At 39.1% G+C, this 17,906-nt stretch overlaps 1 protein-coding gene across 2 annotated transcripts in view; it reads left to right on the plus strand.

The window, feature by feature from the left end:
- LOC134583541 (N-acetylated-alpha-linked acidic dipeptidase 2-like) overlaps nucleotides 1–3,067 on the plus strand; it is a 121,337-nt gene extending 118,270 nt beyond the window's left edge. For both annotated transcript variants that reach the window (XM_063440488.1, XM_063440489.1), the window contains exon 18: nucleotides 2,237–3,067. In XM_063440488.1, coding sequence (XP_063296558.1) covers nucleotides 2,237–2,453 — 217 coding nt within the window. In that variant the 3' untranslated portion in view covers nucleotides 2,454–3,067. The remainder of the gene's footprint in view (nucleotides 1–2,236) is intronic.
- Nucleotides 3,068–17,906: the final 14,839 nt, after the last annotated feature.

A 17,906-nucleotide genomic window follows, 5' to 3' on the forward strand; every position in this document is an offset into this window, starting at 1 on the left:
CAGAGCTGTCTACTGCTCGCAACCACGCAAACCGCCGGAAAAGCAAGACCTCAGCCCTCACCCCAGCCTGGCGCAAACCGCATGGCGAGAAACGGAAGGGTCGGTGCCTGCCGCGAACCATCACGCTGGACTACCCCCTGAAGCACACCAGCGGCATCGGGTGAGGAATCACGGATACCCGTTGCCAAGCTACTTGCCTGGATACACAACAGGACTTGGGACGCTCTCTTACTGCCATTGCTAACAGTATACTCAGAATCAGACCCATTGTTACCGTTAAATTCGTCTAATACTTTATATAGTTTACCTAAATGCCCAGCGGTAATCACTCTCATATCACACATAGCATGTAGTCTAACCAACACAGCAGAACTGTTCATGCCAGCAAATAACATGTCACAAGCAAATTGTCTAGCTGCATTCACGTTTCTGTTTGTTTATCTGTTCGTTTATTTTGTTGTTTAATAATTTTTACTACGCTACAGAGGCATACATCTAAACGACTAGCACATTTCATATAATCAGCGCAACTAGAACTGTTCTACGCATGTCTAGATTAGCACGGTATGCCATAAAAACAACGTTTAATAGCTTGCAATCCTCATTTAATATAAAACTCCTTTAATCTTACTTACATAGTCAGCCAATATGACCGAATGTTACTCTATAATGATTATATATGCCTATCTAACTTGATAACACAATGTCGTTCAAAACATAAAATGAAGCAGACGCTCATGTGAGAATGTATCGATGCTATTGTTTCCTGTCTACATGTGCATTTTCACTGATATATTTCTCCTTTTCTTCCTTTCTGTAACGTACACATAATGCTTCAATAAAACAAAGATTGACAAAAAAAAACCAAAAAAAACTATAAATGCAATAGTAATTGATTTCATTACTTTAACCCCTTAAGGACCAAACCTCTGGAATAAAAGGGAATCATGCCATGTCACGTGTCCTTAAGGGGTTAAAGGGACACTATAGGCACCAAAACAATTAAGTGGTTTTGGCGTACATATGCCCCTGCAGTCTCACTACTCAATTATCAGCCATTTAGGAGTTACATCACGTTTGTTTCTGTTTATGCAGCACTAGGCACACATCCCCTGGCTGTGACTAATGCAGACTACATGAGACAATATGATTTCACTTTCAATCAGATGTTAACTTACTTTAGTAAGTTTATATCTCCTGCTCTGCAAATTGAACTTTTATCACACAAACAGGAGGCTCCTGCAGGGTCTAGCAGGCTATTAACAGAGAAGGAGTAAGAAATTCTATTTTACACAGACTGTGTAATAAAGGAAGTTAAAACATTAGAACTCGCTTTACATGAAGTGTTTAGGAAGGCTGTGCCAGTCACATGCAGGGAGGTGTTACTAGGGCTGCGTAAACAAAGGGATTTACCTCCTAAATCACAGAAAATTGAGCAGGGAGACTGCTGGGGCATAATCTATACACGAAAACTGCTTAATTTAGATAAGTTGTTTTGGTGCATAGTGTCCCATTAAGATTTCATATCACTTAACATGTCAATGAACCTCTGCCATCCATTGTACCTTAACCATGGCATCATCCCATTACCTATCCAACTTGAGCCAAAGTCACACACAGTATGTTTTGAGAATACTAAACTAAGTATTGGTGTTTATTATCCCTTCTAAACGTGTGAATAAATGGGTATTATACATCAATGTTTGATGCATGCAGCTTAGACAAAGTTAAAATAAACAAAAAAAAGAGTGTAAAAAATTGCTGAACTATCAGTCAAAAAACAATTTATTTTGGGCTTCAGATAGGATAAAAAAAAAAAAAAAAAAAAAGACAACTTTCACATTCATGTCAATGTTTGTTATGATCAGATTTCAAACAAGTCCATTGATCCTTTATACGTTCGGTTCCTATTACTGCTCTTTCCTTTGTATGACGCAAATAAACGTTAAATGAACAGCAATATTCCTCTGATTTCCCCTATTTTACTTCTTCTATACTCCGTAAACAGATTTTAGCACAAAACCATATATTTCTTCGATCAAGGATGTTAGCTAAACATAGGAAACCAAACTAATGAAAGTAAGATTAAGGAGGTTATGTATGACACATTCCTAATAATTTGAATACTGCACTAAATTATGTTTAGAATTAGAGAAACGCACACAGCTAAAGCACATGCTTCATCTGTTTGGTTGAGCCAAGTTTTCATTTTATTTAATTGATTTTCACTCCACAGGCACGTGATTTATGCCCCTAATCAGCACAATCAATACGCAGCCTCCAGTTTTCCTGGCCTGGCAGCAGCAATGTTTGATATTGAACACGACCCAAACCAGGAGTTGAGGTGGCAGCAAGTCCAAAAGGAGATTTCTATTTTGGCTTATACCATCAACTCTGCGGCTAGTACCATGCACGACCACGGAACAATCGGCGGAGGTGGTGTACAGCGCTAAACATTTTAATATTTTTAAATTAAAAAGTACGTCCATGTTGGGGCTCTAAGGAGGTTAATTCGGTTTTGACTTTGATTCTCATTAGTTTCTATCCTAATCTCAGCATCTGAAGGAATACACCAAAATAAATCATGTTCCTGTGGGCATCGACTGACTGCTGAGATTCAAGGCTATATTTCATAATTTCAGTTATACTGAGCCGTTAACCAGCTGGTTTCTGATTACGAAAGAGAAAAAAAACAAAAACAAAAAACATACATAGTGGCACTTTATAGAGATATGTATTTCTATATTGGTAAGCATGTTTGAGATAGAGTGTCCAATGCTCTTCACAAAACCAAATACATGAGCTACAATTGCAGAACATCCCCTTATTTATGGTTAACTCTCTCCTTATTTTGGTTCTGTTTATTCACTTTCCCATATGTGAGTTCAGTTCACTTTTTATAACTGTATTTGAACTGGTTTCCTTCCTGTATCTCAGTTCTCATTCTACAACTATTTCTGGAATCCTCCGTGTTCTGCGTTCTATATCATCTCAGCCTTACTAGAACAGCTCCTAGCTCTACAATTGTGGGGGCAGTCATCAATTAACTATATACCTGCCTATATATATATATATATATATATATGTTTATTTCACACTCCACACAGTTGCTTATATTTGTTTGTATCAGTTGAAAACACTGCTTTAGCTCTTTAACTATACCGATTAAAAGGAACACTATAGCATTCAGAATACAAACATGAATTCCCAATGCTATAGTGCTCTTCTATCTAGTTAGGTTACCGGCTCCATTTATTACTCACCATGTCTTCCTAGCAGTGCTAGTCTCTGTACTGCCGTCCCACCTCCTTGGCTAAGCTCATTAAAGACTAATGTTCCCAGCCAATCCAATGCTTTACTATAGTAATAGCATTGGGAGGCTGGTGTGCATGTGTGGCAAAACACGAAGACCATCTGAAAGAAATAGTGGATTTTTATTACACTATTTTGTAAAAGCCCTTCAAACTAACAGCCACTAGAAACAGGTAAGGCCTGCAATGAAAACATTGATTTTCCTACAGAACAGCATGTTTTCAGCTGCAGGTATAAAAATGGGGTGGAGGAGACATGGCACCCAGACCACTTAACTGAGGTGAAGAGGACTGTGTGCCTATAGAGTCCCTTTAAGAATGTTTAGAGGCCTAAAATGCAAGAGTGATGATGTCAGCCAATTAGGCGAATCAAGGGCGGAACCAGTGCAGTTTGAATGGCGCAAAAAAAAGCGTCAGTTTTTACTTATTAAAGCGGGACCAGGGACCATGCATGTGTTTTTAACATTATATGGTCAGGAATACATGTTTGTATTCCTGGTACTAAAGTTTTCTTTTAATTTCAGTGTAATAGGGTGTAATAGGTATCTGCATGTTATACTGATAACAGCCAGTAGATGGAGGCAACATAACACTCTCTGTTTTAGCTTGGCATTCCCTCTGCAAATATCAGTACTGATAGTAGGAGATGGAAACCCTAGGGTTTAAGATTAGATTAAAGGGACACTATAGTCACCCAGACCACTTCAGCTCAATGAAGTGGTCTGGTGGACAGGTCCCTCAGGTTTTAACCCTTCAGATGCAAACATAGCAGTTTCAGAGGATTTACATTTAGGGTTAAGCCAGCCTCTAGTGGCTGTCTTCTGTCTTCCTGACAGCCACTAGAGGCGCATCTGCGACGCTGGAAGATTATTATGTCATCATCACGCAGAGCATCCATAGGAAAGCATTGAGAAATGATTTCCTATTGACAGCTTGAATGCGCTTGCCCTTCAGCGCCACCGCTTTGTTTTCCTGACACTATAGTGATCCTTTAAGACTATGTTTAGGATTAGTATTAGGATTGTGTGTTGAATTAGGGTTCGGTTTAGGATTAGGGCCAGCAATGAAAATCCCTCTGCTAAAATTAGTAAGGAAATTCCGAACAATATTAGTAGGGTTAGGATTGAGATTATGATTAGGGTTAAGATTAAGGTAAAGTTATGATTAGAGTTAGACTTTGAATTGGGTTTGGTTTAGGCTTAGGAATAGGATTACGATTGTTACTTTGCAAAGGTATACATATGGGTTATTATACTCCGGAGTAAAATTAAGCTAATTATTTTACACTGGCACACATGAGATTTATAAAATAAAAAATAAAAATACAGACAGATTGTGCCACATTGAAATTGTAATTTACTCCTTGTTTTTTGTGACCTGTAAATACCACAAATAAACTGAAATCATACACATGTATTTGTCCTCATTTACAAAGTACAACATAACAGTTTAATACATTTAATTTACTGTGAAACAATGTGCTCCCTCTCCCCACTCCCCCCATTTTGTTTTGCATTTTATTTATAATAAATTAGAAGTTATTAGATGTGGGACAAAATTCTGAGTATTTAAAAGGTAAATAACCAATTTGTTAGTAGTTCAATTTTTTTGTTGTAGGTACATTATAACGGAGTCTTGGGAAACGCATCATGGAGAATTTTAACGAAGGAACAAAGAGCAAAAATAGAGGAAATTATTTTCAAAACAGCAGGCCCATTAATTTGACGAAAAGCGGAAAGCCATTCTAAAATGTGGTTTCAATAGGCTGGGGCTACTGCATACAGCCTGGGCCACAATGGACCGCCTGAGACAACTGTTCGGTGTGCGGATTATTGCGAGGTATTCACAGATTAATTGGCTGACACATTTGCTGGACCTTTTAGCTCACGATTACTTACTTTGGGGATATATAAAGGAGTGGGTGTATATGAACAAACCATGTACACTTGAGCAGCTCAATTAGAATATCCATGTACAAATTTGAGCACTACAGACTCAAAATATACTAATGTTATTAATGGATAATGGATTAATATATGGGCTGATGGACTCAAGATGGGCTCAAGTTCCAGGCCAAAAATAGGCCCATTACAACTGAAACTCCACTGTGTACAGCCCCAGTTCTCTCTCTTCATCTTGATTACTGATCTTAGATTTTAGATTATGCCAGCTTTAGTGAACCCGTACTCCTAAATTTAGAAATGACAGGCATATATTTTGCTTAAGTCTCTCTTCACTAGAGCTCCACAGCAGCACAAATTATTCAGGAATATAACCAATCAGATAACAAAAAAAAACTTCATATCAGTCCCACGCTCCCCTTGCACTTCCTCTTTCGAGTTGCGGATCAAAAAACCCCAAAACAAAACAAAACAAAACAAAAAAAAAAAAAAAAAACAGTACAGAGAAACATATAGCATTTAAACAATGAATCAAACAACCAAATTAGAACATAGGAAAGAAATTATTGAGGAATCCCGCAACAATTTGAGTAGAACATAAACTCTTCAACAATGTACCAAAAATCAAAATGAAACAAGCAAGAAATAAATGTTGGTCAATGAATCACTCCTGGAGAAAACATATCCAGAAGAAAATGTAATATGATTTCATATTGTGAACAAACATGGCCATAAATCAAAGACAAGTAATGCAGCAGCCATCAACATATAGAAAATTTACCGCACATATCTCAAAAGGACAATCAGCACTGTGGAATGTTTCAGAAGTAAAGGAAGTTTTCAGTGTTTTTGCCAATGATTTACGGCAGGTTGATTCCACACGGTCATTCTCTGAAGTTCTGCCTGTGCATATCACTCAAAACGACAGGCAAATGCGTATTAGGGACTTTAACTTGTGGCTTGGTGTCAGGAGCAAGGATTTGGCATAATTTCTCATGGTAGCTCTGTTTGGAATGGTTTGCATCTTTCTCAAAAGGGAACAAATGTTCTCAGCGAGCAGTTCTGAGGTTTTGCTAGGATGTATTTAAACTAGGAGGGAAGCAAAAGGGTGATAAAACATCAATCCAATTGCCCCCCAAAACAAGGACAGAAGGTGCCTGTAGCAAGTGTGTTAAAAAATGATAAGCTTAGAGTCATGTCTACAAATGCTTGCAGTTTAGGGAATAAGATCCATGAACTTAGCTGCACAGTCATTGTCCCCTTCTGGACAAAGATCCAAGAGACCATTCACCAGATCACAGATAAAGATTTGATCCAGCCTCTCACCATGCTACTGCACCATACGGACATGGCCGTCTCCACGTTTAAAAAAAGTCTCTAGTGAAACACCTACTTACAGAAGCCAATTCCCCGATCTCCACACGGTGGAAGCAGAGGGATGCGCCTACCTTCCGGCAGTGGATTGACAGGGTGGGTGAGATCCACAACATGGAAACCCTTACCGCAGCATTACATGGCAGGCACGATAGATGCACCCACACATGGACGCCCTGGTTGTGGTACCTCTCGTCAGGGGGGCGCGGGGAGTTGAGAGCCTTTCCCTTTACCCTGGAGATTTGGTATCAGATATTACTGTAGGTGAAAGTTTAGGATCCAGTGATCATCAGTCAGTGTGGTTTAATATAAGAACAGTGACTGAGTCACACCAAACAAAAACAAAAGTTTTAGACTTTAGAAAAACAGACTTTTCTAAAATTAGAATATGTGTAGAGGAGTCCTTGTCAAACTGGAGCAATTTAAATGGAGTCCAAGAGAAATGGGATTATTTAAAAGTTGCACTGCTAAAGGCAAGAGAAAATTGCATTAGGTTTGTCAGTAAAAGCAAAAAATTCAAGAAACCACTGTGGTACTCCACAGATGTGGCCAAAATAGTTAAAAAACAAAAAGTTAGCATTTAGTAATTATAAAAAAAAAAAAAAAAAAAAAAAAAAAAAACAGGGTGAGGAAGATAGAATGATCTAAAAAAGATTAGGCAGAAAGAGGCTAAGCAAGTTATAAGAGCTTCCAAAATCACGTAATAGTACGCCCTCCGTTTTTTTTGTTTTTTTTTTTAAATTCTTTATTTTTCTTGTGCATAGATTGACAACAAGCGTGTAGAGCCACAACAGCATCTACAAGCAATTCCATAACATTGTACAGTGTGGCATTTTAGACGGCACATTTTTTTATATTATATGAAGATAGCAAGCTCTTAAACAACGTTTTTTAGTAAAACATGCTAAGCTAGACATGCATAAAACAGATCTAGTTATGAGATGCATATAATTGATTAACTGCACGTTTTTATCTATAATTATCGCTTAGCAAGCATAAAGTATAATCGGCTATAAGTCTTGAGTGCGTGCAAATTTTTGTGCACAGAAACCAGTACAGGGTTAAAACATGTATTAGTGTCTATGCTAGGCAAAATTTGGATTTATAGCCTTAGTTAGGTGCCTTGCAAGGAGAGGATTGGGCAGCACAGCCTGCACATTCACTGGTTCTACAAAACTACAAAGGGTTTATCTACTGAATAGTGGGTTGAGTTGAAACAACTAAATTGCAAAATTAGGGCACAACAGTGGAAGTGCAAAGATCTCCAAACATGGTTTCCTAGCAATTTGGTACTTAAATTGAATGCTAAGACTGCACATGCTAGTTATACATGGGTACTATACATCTCTGAAGGAAAAGAGGCCATCAGACATTTTAGTAACTGGGTGCTGGGGGTAAGTGGGGTCAGATGGAAATGGAGACATACGAGTTTAGGCATGAAAATCACATGCAGTAGCTAGAGAGCAGTGCCGTTTGTGAGAGGGGACGACAGGCTAATGCTCTGGCATGTCTAGTGACCCCCAGTGCCTTTCATACTCCGCTTATGCCCATAGCTGTCGGGCACAGTCCAGACCCATTTGCAGGGTAGCGTGTTTCTTCCCGTATGCCTCTTCGGCTCACCGCGTCAGTGTGGACCGTCTCCCAGTATCTGCAGGCCGTCCTCTCTGTTTGTGTGCATAGGTGTGTGGGCCCGTTTGATGGGTATGGACAGCAACTTGGTTTACAGTCCAGGTGGGCCCCTGGCCCAGCGGAGCAGCGGGAGGCTGGTGTAGCTGAGTGCTTTGGTGGAGTACCCAGAGAGGTGAGTTTCCATTTCGCCTCCGACCCATTGCAGGGGTTCGCTTCTATGACTGCCTGTGCCTTGTGTGGTTTTCAGCCCACCGGTCTGTCTCATAGCCACGAGCGGGAACTTAGTTTAGTTCCCCTTTCTCCCGTGCCATGTGGTGCAGTTGTGTCGGCGGCCATCTTAGAGGGTGAGCCAGTTCGCTCCGGTGTTGCAGGTCCAGGTCAGCCAGGTAGCCGTCTCATCCCCCCCGGTCCAAAGGGGGGGGGGGGTGAACGGAGCCGTGCAGGCCTCAGGTCAGTCGCTTGGTAGTAGTGGCCGGGACGGAAAGCGAGGCAGCGGCCGTCCGCCCCACTCCCCTCCCGGGTAGGCCTCAGTCCCAAGTCCCCGAGCATCTCACCAGGACCCAGAATCACCCGGTATCAGGAGCTCCAGCTGCACTGGGACACTTCGGGGTCTTGTTCCACGGGTTTCCAGGGTGTTACCAGCTTTAGAAGGGCGGTTTCTAGCCAGAAATAGCCATTTCCCTCGGGAGCCGTGGTGACTTGCAGCCTGCTAGCATGGCCGCCCGGCCCCGCCCCCTCAGTTTTGTTTTTTTTTACTTACCCGGTCGCTGGCGATCCCACGCCGGCGATCGCGGTTGGGGGGACTCCCCGGAAGCCACCCGCGGCACGTCCGTCCTCCAGCAGCCCCCTCGGCCATGTGAGAGTGAGGTCCTTGCGAGGACCTCACAATCACATGGCCGGGTTAGCTGCCTGCTGCATTGCCAGCAGGGGGGCTGCCTGTAATGACAGGTAGTCCCCCTGCTGGCTGGAAATAAATTAAATTAAAAGTTAATAAGTGTTAATAAGTGTAAAAAAATTATATATATATATATATATGATCTAAGTATATATATATATATATATATATATATATATATACACACACACACACACACACACACATATATATACACATATACACACACACATACACCGTCTAGGTGTATTTTAATATTAATATATATATATATATATATATTAGATATATATTAATATCAAATTACACGTAGACTGATACTGATTAAATATATATATATATATAATTATTGTTATATATATATATATACAATATAAAAAATATGTAAATAAGTAAAAGAATAAAATTAAAAAAATAATTAAAAATAAATAATTTAAAAAATCTATAGATGTGTGTTATTTCGTTCTAACTGTATTGTAATAATATATATATATTTATATCAAAATACACGTAGAACGAAATAATATATATATCTATATACATAAATAAACTATATATATATATATATATATATATATATATATATATATATATATATATATATACACACCTATATGTAAATTTTTTCACATTTAAATTTGCCAGATTGGTTACGTTGCCTTTGAGACCCTATGGTAGTCCAAGAATGAAAATTACCCCTATGATGGCATACCATTTGCAATAGTAGACAACCCAAGGTATTGCAAACGGGGTATGTCCAGTCTTTTTTTAGTAGCCACTTAGTCACAAACACTGGCCAAAATCGGCGTTTTTTGCATTTTTCACACACAAACAAATACTAACGCTAACTTTGGCCAGTGTTTGTGACCAAATGGCTACTAAAAAAGACTGGACATACCCCATTTACAATACCTTGGGTTGTCTACTATTGCAAATGGTATGCCGTTATGGGTGTAAATGTTATTCCTGGGCTACTATACAGTCCCAAAGGCAACGTAACCAATCTGGTGAATTTCAATTTCAAATGTAACGTGCTATATTTGACCCTGTAACTTCCCAAAACACCATGAAACCTTTACATAGGGGGTACTGTTTTACACGTGAGACTTTGCTGAATACAAATATGTGTATTTTATTGCAGTAAAAGCAAACAGTATTATGACATTGACAGTTAAAATGTCATGTAGAACTAAAAAAATAAAAAATAAATCTTATTTTCTCCAATTTTTTTCATATTAAATTATGTTTCATAGCTAAATATTTGAGGTTAAATGAAATCCCTGTTTCCCCTGAATAAAATGATATATAATAAGGGGGGGGGTGCATTTAATATGAAAGAGGTGAATTACGGTTGGACAGACATATAGCGCAAATGCCAGGTTTTCTTTACGTTTTGTTTTGTTCACAACGTGTACATTTGGCTCAGTCCTTAAGGGGTTAAAAGAAGAAAAACTACCACAAAAAGAGGACAGTCTTAAATTAGAGGGGCAATGGTTTAAGAATAATATCAGGAAGTATTACTTTACTGAGAGGGTAGTGGATGCATGGAATAGCCTTCCAGCTGAAGTGAAAGAGGTTAACACAGTGAAGGAGTTTAAGCATGCATGGGATAGGCATAAGGCTATCTTAGATATAAAGATAAGGCCAGGGACTAATGAAAGTATTTAGAAAATTGGGCAGACTAGATGGGCCAAATGGTCCTTATCTGCCGTCACATTCTATGTTTAGGAAACCCCAAAGAATAAAAGGGATGGAAATAAATGGGAGGGAAAATATTTGCCTGCTGTCACTACTTAAATAAAGATTATAGGTACATTAAAGCTAGCATTTTCTATAATTTTGCTACATGACAGGGGGCTTCATATTTTTCTATATTAAAGCTCTGAGAGAAATGGAAAATAAGCATGAGGAGAACAACAAAAATAAAAACATCTGAACGTGTTTTCTCTGGACCTGTCAGCCAACTAAAGGAAAATCGCAAAGGGGAGCTCCTGCAGAAAGTGCCTGAAAGCCTACCGCACCTCAAATTGAGTGTGCCCCCCCCAAAAAAAGTGGATCAATGCAAAGGACAATAACCAGCTAACTCACCGAGCACAGGTAATCGTGGAAACCTGTTTATGTGGGTGAACATACGAGATAAGCAATTGCCCAGATCGAAATGATCGTAACGAGGAAGTAACCTCTACTCAACTAAGAAACAACTCAAAGCTTTGGGACGTCCTGAAAATAAGGATAAAAAACCAAAGAGGAATCCGTTTCAGTATGTCTAGAGAAAACGAAAAAGCGTCCACGTCAAAAGCACGCATGTGTGAGGCAGATGAGACAAAGAAGAAGGGTGAACTTAGTTGAGAGTTGGCGAAGGGGAAGGTCAGTGTTGTCCAACCAGTCACGTAGAAAATGAGAAACAAGACCTACATCCCATATGTGGGTATATTTAGGAGCTGGTGGTCATGATAGTGACATGTCTTGACCAATCGGAGAGCCCTGAACCTGGACATGAGCTGCTGAAATAGCAGACTGAACCACATTAATCAAGCAGCAAGATCTCCCTAAATCAAACAAATGTGACAGAAATTTTAAAACAATGTGAACAGGGGCAGTAAAGGGATTGCAATTCTGTTCCAAACACCAGCTATACTAGGAGTTCCATGCTGAAAGGGAACATCTCCTAGTACCAGGCTCCCAGGGGTCCTTAGCTCTTTGCAAAAGACTACGCATATTCCAAGTCATTAACTGAAGGCGTTCTAACAGTAGGTGATGGTGCAAATTCCTTTGTGGATTGGTGAGGAGACAAGGAAGATGACACAAAGAAGAGGATTCTGACATAAAAGTTTCAGCTTGGCTTTGACAGAATGGGGAGATCTATAGCAAGAAGACTTCCTGCTGATGGATCAGAAGGAGCACCCTCAAAATTATGGCAAAACATCAGGAAAGTATAAGTGCCTTGACTTGTCTATTCCTTCAAAAATGCATTCATTGCTGCACAGGTTGAGTCTAGAAGCCAACTAACAAACTTTAGGATTTGTCAAATGGACTCTGGTGAATTGAGATTTGTTGAAGATCGATTAGTCCACCTGCCAGTCGCTGGTATCCCTCCAATGTCTGGAGAAGCAGTTGACTGTGACGTTCGTCGAACCTGGGAGATACTCCGCTTTAAGAGTGATGTTGCATTGCATTTAGGCAAAATATGTACATTTCATTTGTCCCTTTTCCTCCAAGAATAATAATTAATAAATTAAATAATTTGTTGCCTAATTGTTTGGTATATGTAGAATATGTATCCTTCTCTGCTTAATAATCTCTAATGCACCATCCGCTTGAGTTACATGGTAAATCTGGTCAGTTGCCTTATTCTAAAACAATTAGCATTGTGTATTTCAGAACTATATTCAAAGAATTAAGCTTAAAATCTAAACCACTGTGTTCCTTGCCAATGATGATCAGATCAAAAAAAATATAATTTATATTAAACTATATAAAAAACATTTTAATACAATTACAATGAAAACACAATTTAATACTGTCAAAATACTGCTTGCACAATTAGAACATACAATAAACCGGTTAACTAGTACCCATTTCCAAACAGTGATTGCTAAACATCAAAGGCAGCATTTAACAAAACTCATTAAACCGGAACAAAGCTCTTGTAACTGCACAAATTCCATCCATCCTGCTCTAGACATAACTCATGTGACTAAACTAAAAGCCTCTCTTTCTTAGATTGTTAAAGAGGGCTTCTTTCTACAGCATGGTTTCTAACATTTGTTACCATGGTAGCAGAAAACATGCTATCATCATCAAGACAACATGGAACAGAAGCAGATGTAACAAAATAATGCGGGCAAACTAATTGAAATGCTAAGTGTTTCTTACCTTCCTCTAAGCCTTAAAATAAAATAAAAACCCCAAGGTTAGAGAATGGTTCTTAGTGCAGGTAGAAGACTATGCACGGTTTTCAAGGCTTCTTCTTCCCTTAAAATGTATCCTATTTACAATCATGAGGCTTGAAGGGACACTAAGCACCATAACAAGTTTTCCTTAGCACTTTCGTCATAACTATACTGGACTTTTTAACACCTTTAGGGTGAGTTGACATGTCCTAATGTTTTGGTGTTGTGCGCATGGTTAAATCCATGCTCACACCAGCGAGTCCCAGGTATCAAACAACTTAGAACAATATGAAACCAATAACGTACTGTGTGCACAACACTGCAGACAAAGACGTCTACAAAGTAACATCCAAATGAAGTGCTTATGAAGCAGAGTAAAACAGTGCGATCACCTTTAGTTTCCACATAACCAATTCAACTATGAGATAATAATGTGTTATATATACACACATACATGAATAAAACATTCACGGTTTCTTAAAAATATATATAGTTTAAAGGAAAACAATCCGTTTTCCTGGCACTGCAAGTCCCCTCTCCCTCCCACCTCCCATCCCAGGTAGCTGAAGGGGTGAAAACCCCTTCAGGTCACTTACCTGAGACCCCGCCGATGTCCCTCTGCAGTGGTTTTGGGTTGGCGTCGCTCCTCCCAGTAATCACGTCAGCCGGTGGGTGAGACTGATCCCGCCCACCGGCTGAGGAAACCTAATGCGCATGCGCGCATTAGGTCTCCCCATAGGAAAGCATTGAAAAGGATTTTCAATGCTTTCCTATGGGGAATTAAGCGACGCTGGAGGTCCTCACACAGCGTGAGGACGTCCTAAATTTATCAGGAAGTGCCCTCTAGTGACTGTCTAGTAGACAGCCACTAGAGGTGGAGTTAACCTTGCAATGTAATTATTGCAGTAAAAAACTGCAATAATTACACTTACAGGGTTAAGAGTAGTGGGAGTTGGCACCCAGACCACTCCAATGGGCAGAAGTGGTCTGGGTGCCTGGAGTGTCCCTTTAAGAATGGGTCTATATGTAATTCTTCTCAATATGTAAAGTCGGTTCTTGCAGATGGAACACCACATGTTAAAGGAGAAAAGTGCCAATAGTATAAAACTTTTTTATTAATCAAGATCCACAAATATAGGCCTACCAAATGATTGGTAGGACCGGAAAGGTTTTAGACCCACAACATGCACCCAGCACTAAGCTTTGCAGCTTTAACACCACACTGTGATCCTGAGGAGGGGGGGGGGGGGGGAATTCCCCTGGACTGGTCCCCTTTTTAATTCACAGAGCTAGGGCTAATGTGGCCACGCTTGACACAGATCTGGGGCCTTGGAGAACACCTCCCGTGATTACACCCAACAAATCACATCGCTTCAGCATGTGGTCCAAGATCTGCAGCTTCAGCAAAATACATTTGAGTAACATTTTTTCACACATGAGGTCATGCAAAGTCAAAATAACCTGAAGATTAGGGGCAGAGCCAGCACAAGTTGACTGGAATAAAAGGTAAGACGTTACTATACTGAAAAGGGGAAGTGGCTAGAAAGAGTTTCTTTAACTTTTATGCAGATTTCTCTGACAGCACCTTGACATGGCGGTAGTCACTCCAACCATTCACATCTCTTCTTCAAGCACATGACATCCGCTATAGGCAATTAAAATACCTACTTCACGTTATACATGGTGACTCTTCAAATCTAGGTCAAGACCTCCAGGGGCCGCAGCAATTTTGGCAACCTTGGGCCTTCCGTAGGACTCGCTTGGCCAGGCTGGGCCACGTACAGTAATCAAATCACCCTATCGATGGAAGCCAGAAAATATTACCCCATTTACTCAACAGCCAATTCCAGGTAATTATTTAGTATAATTAAATCTAATTCCACGTACCATAGAAAAATAAGCAGTATTTTGTATTGTATAAGTCTCTTAAAATGGGTATGGTTTCACTTAGAAACCCAGAGGTTTTATGTCATGTCTGTACTTCAGGATTATAGTACCATCTCGTACTTTAAACTAAACCAAACAAAACACAGGCCCTACCCATAAACCTACCACCAACAATCCTACAAAACCTGACATATCACCTACTTAGGGGTTAAAATAACCCCCTCCTTTCAAGACCGGATTAAATTCAATTATACCTCATTAATCCAGTTATGTAAAACTGAATTCCAGAAATAGAAACATGTCTCTCTCACTTGGCTTTGTAAAATCAATGCTGTAAAAATGCTGATTTTCCTGAAGATATTATACATCTTCCAGATGCTGCCGATCTCAATCCCTTCCTCTGTATGCAAACAATTTCAAGCGGCTATGTCACAATTAGTATGGACAACAACATTTATATACATATCACAATGGGAAACAGAATGTGACCAAGCACCGACTGACCCTGCATGGACTTCTTGGCTGCCACCACACCAAAACAAAGCATACCCACACAACAAACTTGGACTTCCTGAGTAGCCTTTAGTAATGATTGAGTGCATGTTTGCCATAACAATATGCATTGGGCACTCACCCATACCTACCTCTCTCAAACGTACTTAAACCACTATATACACTTACATTACCAGTCAAGAAAGTGACACAGGTGACCAGGGAGGACATACAGTTTTGGTGAAAAATAGTATTTAAGGTATGTGGTTTATTAGACGTCCCCTTCCCTCCCCTCCCTCGTTTCAACACCGCACATCAAAGATGAGAAATTATTGAAACTACAAGTATCCAATATGTAATACTCCACAAAGTATATACACACACCTGATAACAATAGCAAACAAAAATAAAAAATAAATGTATCCTACTAGCAGACAAACACTCACACCCGACAGTGACAGTACAGCTAGATTGCAAAGCGAAAATCATAATCGACCTTACATCATAGCTGGTGTGCTACTGATCAATGAAAATGCCTTGCTATGCTGTGTTATGTTGCAATAATAATGATTGATATGTATCTCCTCCTCTTTTTTCTGTACCCCAGATATATTGAAAACTTCAATAAACTTTAAATGGAAAAAAAAAAATGGGTATGGTTTCCCTTTTATCATACTGATACTTAACGTCTTTTTTTGCTTTCCTAAATTATGCAAGCATTTTATTACCCAATAAGAAGATAATGTGTTTTTGGTTTTTTTAAGGCATGCCTAAAAAGCTAAAAATTTCACAGTGCAGCACGGTGTATTTTTTTCACGGTTTCCTGTTAAAGGAACACTATAGTCACCTAAATTACTTTAGTTAAATAAAGCAGTTTTAGTGTATAGATCATTCCCCTGCAATTTCACTGCTCAATTCACTGTCATTTAGGAGTTAACCCCTTAAGGACACAGCTTCAGAAGCTTGACTTACGCTTAATGACACAAGCAATTTTTGCATTTTCTTGCTGTTTGCGTTCAACTGCAATTTGCATCTCTCTCATTTATTGCACCGACACATATTATATACTGTTTTTTAAAGGACAGAAAGGGCTTTAATTTGATATAACATATAAATATATAAATGCTTACTTATTATAAAAAAAATACAGAAAAATGCAAAAAAAATGAAAAATATTGTTTTTTTTTTACAGTTTTTGCAATCATAATGTGTGCATAATTAGTGCAGGTTAAGGAAAGTAATTAAAAATAAATTCATTTATTTGTTCTGATTTACAGAATATATAATGTGTCTGGGATTTTAAGTTTTTTTTGGTAGTTACAGGTCACAAAGCACAAGGAGTAAAATAAAATTTTAATATGGAGCGATTTTAGAATTTGGTATGTTTGTCTTGTAAGCCTAATAGCCATAAAATAAAACAAAATTGCCACACAAAAGTATATATTTATATAAAGTAGACATCACAGGCTATTTACCTAAGGTTGTTTTGACACTTTCTACGTAGCCATTTTACCGCCAACCTCTGCTAAATATTGGAGTAAAATTGTGTTTTTGGGGGGTTTTCGCACACAAACGTATAACAAAGAACTTCTCATGTGTATTTTGTAAAGTTGTTGTGTGCTATTCCTGTACAAAGTTTTATTATGTGTTCAGTTACTTCTGCTGAGTACAACGGTACCCCCATTGTATGTCTTTGGCACTATTTTGTGAAGCTACAGTGCCATATAGGAGACCTGTCCTTTTCAGTATTCACAGTAGAATTTTGAGAGACGGATATAATGAGCCTATGCTTCCATTTGGGGTATTATAACAGTTTGACTGTTCAAAAACCCCCACAAAGGCCTACCATTTGTAAAAGTAGACACTCCAGGGTATCTCATAAGGTGCATATTGTGCCTTAACATGCCCCCATTTTTTTACCATTACATGCCAAAGTATGTGGTAAAAAATAATTGTGTGCATTTTTTACATACGGATTGCATTTTTGCTGGGCATTTTGTATATTTCATATGTGCCACTAAGTTCAAACCCCCCAAATTATGCTCAGCTAAGTCTTCTGAGTAAAAGGACACCCCCATTGTATGTCTATGGCACTATTTCGTGAAGCTACAGTGCCATACAGGAGACCTGTCCTTTTCAGTATTCACAGTAGAATTTTGAGAGACGGATTTAATGAGCCTATGCTTCCATTTGGGGTATTATAACAGTTTGACTGTTCAAAAACCCCCACAAAGGCCTACCATTTGTAAAAGTAGACACTCCAGGGTATCTCATAAGGTGCATATTGTGCCTTAACATGCCCCCATTTTTTTACCATTACATGCCAAAGTATGTGGTAAAAAATAATTGTGTGCATTTTTTTACATACGGATTGCATTTTTGCTGGGCATTTTGTATATTTCATATGTGCCACTAAGTTCAAACCCCCCAAATTATGCTCAGCTAAGTCTTCTGAGTAAAAGGACACCCCCATTGTATGTCTATGGCACTATTTCGTGAAGCTACAGTGCCATACAGGAGACCT

This window comes from Pelobates fuscus, chromosome 13, assembly GCF_036172605.1.
Source record: "Pelobates fuscus isolate aPelFus1 chromosome 13, aPelFus1.pri, whole genome shotgun sequence".
NCBI lineage: Eukaryota > Metazoa > Chordata > Amphibia > Anura > Pelobatidae > Pelobates > Pelobates fuscus.